This window comes from Vicia villosa, unplaced genomic scaffold (assembly GCF_029867415.1).
Source record: "Vicia villosa cultivar HV-30 ecotype Madison, WI unplaced genomic scaffold, Vvil1.0 ctg.000920F_1_1, whole genome shotgun sequence".
NCBI classification, from domain to species: Eukaryota; Viridiplantae; Streptophyta; class Magnoliopsida; order Fabales; family Fabaceae; genus Vicia; species Vicia villosa.
Window position 1 is genome coordinate 335,502 of NW_026705414.1, and position 10,306 is coordinate 345,807.

Genomic DNA, 10,306 nt, shown 5'->3' on the forward strand with positions numbered 1-10,306 from the left:
CCAAGATTGCGTTTTTCTCTAATCTTTTTCCCTTTAAGTCCTTCTAATAGATGTTTTTCTCTCTTCTCTATAGTTTTTCTTTCCGCGCTGATTAAATATTTTATTATTCTCATTTGTTATGTTTTTCGGGTTCCTCTGTAATTGGTATATTTAGTCACATCTCTAGCATTGTTAATCATATTATTTTTATTATAATCAATTTTGATTTACTCTCTGTTTTAGAAAACATAACCAATATTGTAAACGCTAAACTATGAACATCATAAAAAATGAAAGAAAAACTTGCATTGTAATATTGAATAATGAATTACACAAATCTGATTTACAATTCTAAAGCTAATATTACTTATAGAAGCAAGAGTAAGCTATCTCCAATAACTAATTTTCCATCGATCTCATAACTAATTAAGTGTAAGTTAATTATGGCTATCTAAATCAAGAGTTACACCAATGGTAAGTTGACTTGTTACACAAGTAACTTCACCAATAACAACTAACCCTTATGCTTAACACTTCTTTCAAGTTAAAATAGATGTTAATCATTCCTAGTTTACTTTGATGATTGTTGAATGGTCTTGTGTGCAATGACTTGGTTAAAATGTCTGTGATCCTTGGATGCAATTGAAAGTAGATGAAGGATTCTTGTCTGCACTTTGTCTCTAACAACGTGACAATCGATTTTTATATGCTTGGTTCTCTCATGGAAAACTGGATTGGCTGCTATGTGAAGAGCTAATTTGTTGTCACAGTAAATAACAATTGGAGAATAGTGTTTAATGTGAAAATCTTGCAACAAGTATAGAATTCATTATCCTTCACATGTAGCTTGAGCTAATGCCCTATATTAAGCTTTAGATGAAGAGCTAGATACTACATTTGTTTCTTATTTTTCCAACTAATCAAAGAGTTCCCCTAGAAAGAAACAAAACCATGTTGCTGATTTTCTAGTGTCAGGACATGTTCCCCAATCAGAATCAGAAAAACCTTTAAGTGTTAGTGCTGATGCTGAGCTAAAGAATATGCCATTACCAAGACTGCCTTTGAGGTATTTCAGAACATGTAGGCCTGCTAACATGTGTTCATCAAATGGTACACTTAGAAGTATCCTAATTAATCTTCTATATGCAGTTGAATTAGAAACTGAATCACCAAATCCCTTGTGCAACCGTAAGTGAGGTTGCATAAGAGTAGGGCAAGGTTTTACTCCACTCAAATCGAAGTCTTGCAAGAGAACTAATGTGTATTTTCTTTGGCATAATGTGATACTTTATTTTGATCTACTCACTTCAATACCTAGAAAGTATTTAAAAACTTAAGGATCCTTGATGCTAAATTTGTCATTTAAGAGGGTTTTAATGTTGGTAATCTCTTCAACATAAGTCCTTTCTAAGACCAATTAATTTACATATACAAGGATCATTGTAAAATATGCACCATTAAACTTAGTGAACAAGGAATAGACAATTTTTGATTGAATGTAACCAGAGTGTAAAAAAGTTTTAATGAGCTTAATATTCCATTGTCTGCTCGCTTGCTTCAAGCTATAAAGAGATCTTTGAAGTTTTCACACCATCTTATGATGAGGCAAATCAAGACCTAGAGGGCTTGCATATAGAATTGTTCATTAAGATCACCATGCAGGAATGTTGTATTGACATCAAGTTGAAGTAATGGCCAGTTCTGAGCAGTTGCAATGGCCATGAAAATTCAGATGGTTGTCATTTTGACAACTGGACTGAAGGTGTCCAAATAATTTAGACCTTCAATTTGAGTGAGACTCTTTGCTACCAACCTTGCCTTATATCTCTATACAAAGTCATTAGCATGTAGTTAAAGTTTGAACATTCATCTACATCCAATTGCTTTCTTGCGATTAGGCAAAGTAACTAACTTCCATGTGATAGTCTTCATCAGTGCAGTTAGTTCAAATGGAATGGAATTAATCTAGTTCTCATCATAAATGGCTTCTTCATAAATTTTAGGTTCGAAAATAGATGACATAATAAGAATGTATTGTGTACGAGCAAAAAAAAATTATGATAAGAGATGAAGGAATATAAGGGGTACTTACTTTGGGAAGAAGTTGGAATGTCAACTAAAGTAAAAGACATGATTGTATTCTCAATCAAGTTGCAATGGTAGTATTGTAAAAAATGAGGTAGATTTAGTAACTCTAGTAGATCTTTTAGGTTAAAGATCACGATTAGGTAAGTTGAGTCATGGAGACATGATAGGTGGATGACTTGTGTTAGTAGTTTAGGTATGTGAAGGAGGTGGCTGGTTATTTGGTGAAGTGGAAAAGGAAGTATTATGTTTATTAGAGAAGGTAGTAGGTGTATTTACAATAGGTGCATCAGTAATCTCAGGATGATGACCATCTGGTATGATATGAGATTAGGAATTATGAATGTAATAAAAATCAAATATATCAGTCTAATAGGAAGCATTATAATGTGAAGAATGAGAATTTGATGAGATATTGGTGGATTGTTTGTAAGGAAATTTTTTTCCAAAGAAAACAACATCTCTAGACAGAAAAATTTCTTTGGAATGTAGGTCAAATAAAATGTGTCCCTTAAAACCAATTTAAAAACCTATATATAAACATTTCTTGGATCTAGAGTCTATTTTCTTCCTGTTTGCTTGTAAGGTTGAAGCAAAATAAAGAGAATCAAAAACTCTAAGAAGATTAATATCAGGTAAGTAATGATGTATAATTTGAAATGGTAACTTATTATGCAAGAAAGGTGTGGAAATTCTATCAATAATATGAATGACATGGCTAACTGCATAAGACCAGAAAATATTAGAGAGGTGGGATTGAAATAGAAGAGCTCTAGTAATACCAAGTATATGTTGGAGCATCCTCTAAAATATGTCATTTTGGTGAGGATTACCAACACATGAGGTATGATGTGAAATGATAGTTTCTTTATAGAAATCTCTAAGAATAAACTCACTGCCATTATTTGATCTAAATTGAGTGTGAACCATAGAAACAAAATCTCTAATAAAGTTTGGTGTTTCGAATTTACATTTCATGAGAAAAATCCATGAGAAAAACCTGGAGCTCACTCAACAAGAATAGGGTGTCAGCTCATATGCTAATTGAAACTCTATTTGATCATTGACTATAATTTACACACAATGTTTTGATAATATGTGCGATAATTCGACATACAAGAGGAGAAGAACAATAAAACAAATAAAAATAGCACGATAACTGTTAACCCAACCAATTCAGTGCAACGTCATATATGTCTAGAGGGTATCAACCTAATGAAAAAACATTCACTAAATAGTAGTTAATATCTGATATCTCTCCATCCAGTGTCATTTTCCTAATACTACTCATGAATTTCGACCCAGACTCCCCCTGAATCTAAGACCCCAAACTTTCCCTCAAATACTCCATCCTTCAAAATTAATAAAGACACTCAAGAATAGAGTATTACAAACAAAAACAAAGACTAAATGGAAAGAGAATACGGAGCTCTGAAATCTTCAAGAGGTGAGTCTTTAAAGAAGGAGAATCATCTCCTTAAATAACAAACATGATCCAACCAAAAAGCCTAGTAAAATTTTGACAAAAACCAGCTGAAGTCTAAAAAATGCAATTTCACGCTTTTTCATTGAAAGACAAATTTAAATAAACTCAACAAAATATTTTTCAAATTGATTTAAGATATTCCAGAATCATTACCTATAGATTCATAATAAAAGGCCTTTCAAAATAATGTGTTTTAATCACACTTTTGATTAAACTAAAAGCAAACAAATTTAGAACAAGTGATATTCAAACTTACAGACCACTCGCGCCAGAACCAACTAGAGACATAATGTCTCGCACTAAGTTAGGACATCTTACTAAATATATTGCCAACAAAAATTTACCAATCAAATGTAATAACAAAAACCATTTTGAAGACGGTTTGGTTAAGGCTTGCTTTGAAGTAAGTTGAGAATGGATTGTTCTTTCCGGTTACAAATTTGACTCGTAGGGATGATTTTGGATTGATCATATTTGGCTTTGAAAATTATGAGTTTGAGTTTATGAATTATGTTTTTCTTTCTTTTTGAATAAATGTTAAATATGTGGCATACACACTAACTTTCATCCTTGCTAAATAAAATTACACGTAGTCATTTTAGATTTTACATCAGTGTTTAATAGGGAAAATACTTAGATGGACACAGCTACACCAGCTGGATTTACACACAACCAATCATATATTTTTATTAATTAAATAATAAAACTAAAATTATCTCTCTCCTCCATTATCACAACCACCCTCCATGTTGGCAATTAAAAACGAAATTAAATTTTAAATAAATTTAAATTCTCTCTCTTCTTATTGGTTATTCCTAAATATATGGATTTAGGTCCGTGTCCATGCAAGAATTGCTCGTTTAATAGACTACCACATTGACTTTGACTAACAAATTTGAAAAAAATGACAAACTTGATACATTGTGATGTGTTAAGAGAGGATATGGATCTCTCCTGTTTGGCCTCTACCGCTCTCCATTCTGTCTCAATCCAAGCCTTTAAATTAATTTGGTGATAGGTGAGAGCAGAATGTGAAAGAAAGAGTTTAGCATTAGATTGAAATCCAAGGGCCTAATGTTACACATGAGTTGGGAGCAGCTAAAAAGTACGAGATGGTTTGTTTCAGTTAAGAGATCAAAAAATCATTTAAAAAGTTACGAAATTAAAATAAATTTGAGTATATCAAGAAGAATATTTAACCTAAAACTTCTATGTTTGAGTAATTAATAGTATGCTTTAGCAATAGTTAAATATTAATATTTAACATTATTTCTCCAAAAATATAAATATAAATTATATTTTTTAATGAATTACTCAAGTGACTTTATTCTTTTCAATAAAGAAAAACAAATTGACTTTGATTTGGTTTTGTAAAACTATTTTTTAATTTTTAAAATTAAAAAATTAAAATAAAAACTTGTTTGATAGCCTAATTTTATAAAAATATTTTTGAAAATTATTCTCTAGAGTTTCAAAAACTAAAAAATTAAAATGAGTTTTTGAGATTTTGGTTTTTGATTTTTACTTTTGAAAATTAAGAAAAGAAAAAAATTAATAAAAAGTGATCCACTTTTCATTAGTGACAAATTTATAACATTGTATAATTTTAAAAGTAAATTATCAAACATATTTTTTTTTTCAAAATAAATTTATAACATAATGTTGAAAATTAAAAACTAAAACTCATTTAAACTATTTATTTATCATTTTCATTTTATTTACTACTCATGAATTTAATAGGAATACACCAACAATGTAAAGTAGTTTTACACCGTCAGTAAATTATAACCGTCAGATTTTAAGTTATGTTTGACTTTTATTTTAACTAGCGTCTAAACGGACACTCCCGTGCCCGTTTATCCGCTTTTTTAATGCGCACAACACCAAATTATAATTTATTGTTTTTTTTTCAAAATTCTGAATATAATTTATTATGTATTTTATAGAAAATTTGTGATATGTATTCCTATATAGTATAACTATAATTTGTTGATTTTGCATTTCATATTGATATGCGACGATGTTATTTACAGGCTCGTCTCTCGGTTTTTTTATTGCGTTAACGCATGTATATTTTTTATTAATTTTTTTAACCTTCTACTAAAAATAATTCTATTTAAACACAATTGTTAAAATTAAATAAAATTAAGATAAAAGTAAATGCATGTTGTCCAAAATACTATAATATATTTCTCTATCTCTATCTCTATCTCTCTCACAAATAAAATACCTCTCTTACACTTCCGCAATAAATCTAGAATAAAAAATAAGAAATAGAATTAAAATTGAAAAATTGATGGCCTTAATTAAAATTTTGGTTGTGTGATATATGTAGAAAGTAGTTATACAACTTGAAACAAATTGCTGCTGAAATATAAAATTTTGTAGGTATAAGTATAACCGATACAATTATGGTTGCAATTTGCCCGAAATGGTAAGACACGTGATACAAATTTCCATTGCAGTAGGAGAACAAATTTAAAAATTGAATGTAATTATATCAATAGATGGTGTGATTTTGATTACGGAAGTGTGGATGAATTTAACAATTAGTTATAAGTGTGATGAAAAATAAACCACCCAATAACTTGCAGCGGTTTTTTTTTGCGGTTATCAAAAGTTTTGTGAGTATACAACTTGTTTTTATTTATTTTAATTTTTTTAATAAAAAATAAATTAAAAAAGTGCTTATTTATTGTAATTAACTTAGTGATAAAGGGTATAATAGGTATAGAAAAAGAGCCAGTCCAAAAGATTGTATCCTCTTTATATATTGTTATAGATTATATATAAAATAATAATTATGAATAGTTGGGATGGACTGACTGTGTAAAAATTTTTACACTGATAGCGCTTTAAAATTTTAATTTCGTTTTTAATTGGCATCAAAGGGGTGGTTGAGATAAAAGAGGAGAGAGACAATTTTATTTTTTAATTTTTAATTAATAAAATAATGTGATTGATTGTGTGTAAGTAAAGGGGTTGTGTCTATGTATTTTCCAGACTTGTAAATAAGATTAAAGGTAAATTCTATAACTTGAAATCACTAATAAACTTAACAAAAGACACATGTAATTAATTACAATAAGTACAATTAAACATCTAAACTAAACATGAGTAATCTTCTTCTTCTCCCCTAAGATTCCTCTGTTGCTTAGCAATAAAAGCTTCAACAGTCCTACGAAACTCCTCGTTACTCATCTCATCCTCAGGATACGAAATTCTCATAACCATTTCCTCTTCACCACCACCTTCAATACTTTTGATTTCCTTGTTCTTCTCACTCTCACACCTTCGCAACACACGACGTCGTTTCTTCAATACCTCACTCTCACACCTCCTATAACAATAACCCTTCTTCACCCCTCTCTTCACTTTCTCCACCTCCTCCACTACCCTATTATCACCTTCTTCCACTTTACTACAATCGTTTTTTCTTATTCGTTCTTTTTCTTCCTGCTTCTTACTTTTTCGTACTAACTTTTCGTAAATATCAACATGCTCTGTTTCTGTTTCTTCGTGAACGTTTTTTCGTAAACCCTGAACGAATAACGTGATTATTATAACGTTTCCGATGAGAAAAACAAAACAAGGACTATTCATGAAGACCGAGAAATCCTTTATATACTCGCTTGAGTTTCTTACTACAACCGGTAGCTTCATGGAAAGCCTTGAAATTAACACCAAAACGACACAGACTTCGACAAGACGTAACAACGTTGTTACTCTTTGGAGTTTCCTATGTTTTAGAATTGCGTTTGTTTTTTCTGCTTGGAGATTAAAACTGAACGACTCCATTTTTTTAGTGTGTTCAGAGAAACTATGTTATGTATTTGAAAGAAGAGAATAGAAAAGATGAAACTGAAACTGAAACAGTTTGTAAAATCTGGAGCATGGAAAATGAGTTTTTGAATTGGATGTGAGCATAGAAAATTTGTATCTACTCTGAACTCTGTTTTGGAACAGAGAAGAAAACAGAATGATTATGTTATGTTAAATTTTTTATCTTACTTACTCTTCACATTTATTTATAGTGTAAGAATCTGCTTATTTTTTGGAATATCTTCTATTATCTGACTCAATAAATTGTCAGCACTCTGAAAAAAGAATCTGGTTCTGATACAAGTTGTTATAAGGTTTTAAAAAACTATTACTTTGATAACGACCGCTACAAAACAATATCGATACCGTTATGTACCATTTTTATTACACCGCAAAGATCGCAATTAGTATTTCAACATATGAATTGAAAGAAAATGCAAAAGGTCTTACTAGACAGACCTCTACCATTGTTAAATCTTTTTAAGCCAATAATTTGGGTTTCAAATTATCTGTTGGAAAAAAATAAAAACAAACTATATTGTCGTTAATGGAGATAAATGCTTGTCTCAAGTTTAGATTCTAGAGAATAAAACAACTCATAAGTGTAACATCAGTGTCTCAAGTATAAGCACTAGAAACAAGCGTGTTGGAAAAGACTCTGCAGATTTTTTATGGGAATATAAAAACTAAAAGAAGCATATACAACAAAAGGAATAATTTTAAAATAAAAACTCTAGCTTCTTCGTGGCTTGCTATCTATCTATCTATTTATCCGAATTTTGGGTATCTTTTTTTAGACTTTGAATTAATTCTCATGTATATAAACTCAGGGAGGAAATAGAAAGTTTCGCTAGTGAAGCTTGGCTTAGAGTTAGCCTTCAACAATATTTGATTTTTTCTTTCTTGCAATTAGCATACTCTTCAAAACTCTTAAAATGTGTACTTACAGATTTCTTAAACTTTATGTTAGTATATGTTTGTTTGGACTTACTTCATCAAATTCACGTTAAAAACCCACGTTGCACCATGGGAAGTTAAGTTTTCTAACTTCACAAAATCACTTTAAAAATTGTATTGAAATAAGAAAATGGTGGTTGAAAAACTCATCTAAACATATAGTGTATGTTGGTAATGAGTTTTGAATCTCAATATCACATTTTAATGAAAATTTGATGTGATTTCAGAAAAGAAAAAAAAAACTTTTACTCATGGAAAACAACATATACTTAGTTCTTTTCACATACTAGATGCAATGCAATCATAGAAAACTCTATGATTTCTTTTAGATGTCAGCGTGTTTGAATCTGCGACTCCGCATTTTATGTTTTTGCATAAATACCGATTGATCTGGTTTAACGGAACACTTTAATTTTAATTATGAAAGTTTCTTTCACTATAAGATAATGGACAAATCATCAAACTTGCACTACTACAAAACGCGTATACAACAACGTCAAGGTCACTACGGTTCATCTATACACTGTGGTGACATATCTAAACTGAGGCGCTAATTTTTTTATATATTTTTATTAAAAAATATTAGCATAATAAATAAAACTTTTATGGGTTCAAACTTCAGTGTCCTCAAATATTTTATTATTTTAACGTTAAGACGCGCCTTTTCTTTTTTATTTATTTTTAAATAAAAAATAAAAGGGATATCGCTACTATTGATATTTTTAACCTTTGTGAAATAGTATACACATATATAAGTGAATTAACTCTCACTTTTTGACAGTTGTGTCGTATCCTTCGCAAGTAAATCCTAGCACCCATTTTTTCTCTTCTAGTTCGTCATTAGCCGTGATTCTTGTTCTTCATACAAAAGGTATTCTTCTTCTCCCATCTTCTTGTTAGATAATTCCTGATTATCTCTTTTGTTGCATCTCGTTGATTGTTCTCTTTTTTTAGATTCGTCTTCAAGACCTTAACATGAATAAAGTACAAGAAGTATGAAGTTATGTTGAAAACTCCATCCACTTTGTAGTTCTTCTTCATAGCTTCACTAATAATATGAATTTCATACTTTGTTATAGTTCCACGACTTCATGTATATGATGATGTAAGTTATTAGTGTTTTTATTTTGTTGCATGTATTTGTTGTTGAAAATTAAGTTTGCGGTTTCACATCTTGATAAATTCCATGGTGTTTGTAGGACTCAATACAAGAACAATACTTTGTTAAGTCACAAGAAAAGTAAATGAAGAAACAATGTAACACCCTTCTAAACCCGCGGCATTTAACAAATATATCAGAGTAACATGCAAACAAGGATGTCACAAATCATAATTAAAATAAACGCCATTCGTCACTGTCATGCATTCACCAAGGAACATCATCATGTAACTCATAATTCAAAATCTCATGTTTACACAGCGGAATAAAATCATCAAATTAACATCACATCAGCAATGTATTCGTCCTCAAATAGATTAAACCAAATAGAGTTATTATCATAAACTCAAAACATTGCGTTCCCCAGTGTTACATCTATCAGAGCATGACACCTGACGCTAACTAACACATTGACTCATGAGCTAATCCTCACTGAGTCAGAAGCTGCTACCCTCAATCTGAAAATGACAACATGTAAGGGTGAGTTTCATTCACAATTAACCAATATTATAGCATCATAAACAATAACACCTCATAGCTATATTATCCACCCAATTCCATCATATTCAAATTATCAAGAAACATCCATCATTTACACAAACGTCAACAGTATACATCGTTCAAATATGCAAACATACTCGTCATTCAAGTCACACTAATCATGCATATGTATGAACTGACACTATGCATGTGGTACCAATCCATCATCAATGGGAATAACCCACCGACCGATCTATCATCATCCAGATACGGCCCTGCCAGCACAAATTCCGCACAATGGGAATTATGCCCTTCACTGAAATCCTCACCTCATTCGG

General features: G+C 30.6%; 1 protein-coding gene across 1 annotated transcript; it reads right to left on the reverse strand.

Moving 5' to 3' along the window:
* Positions 1–6,555: 6,555 nt before the first annotated feature.
* On the reverse strand, positions 6,556–7,535 carry LOC131632236 (uncharacterized). Its single transcript, XM_058903018.1, has one exon. The coding sequence runs from the start codon at positions 7,346–7,348 to the stop codon at positions 6,653–6,655; it is 696 nt and encodes a 231-aa protein (XP_058759001.1). The 5' UTR covers positions 7,349–7,535; the 3' UTR covers positions 6,556–6,652.
* Positions 7,536–10,306: the final 2,771 nt, after the last annotated feature.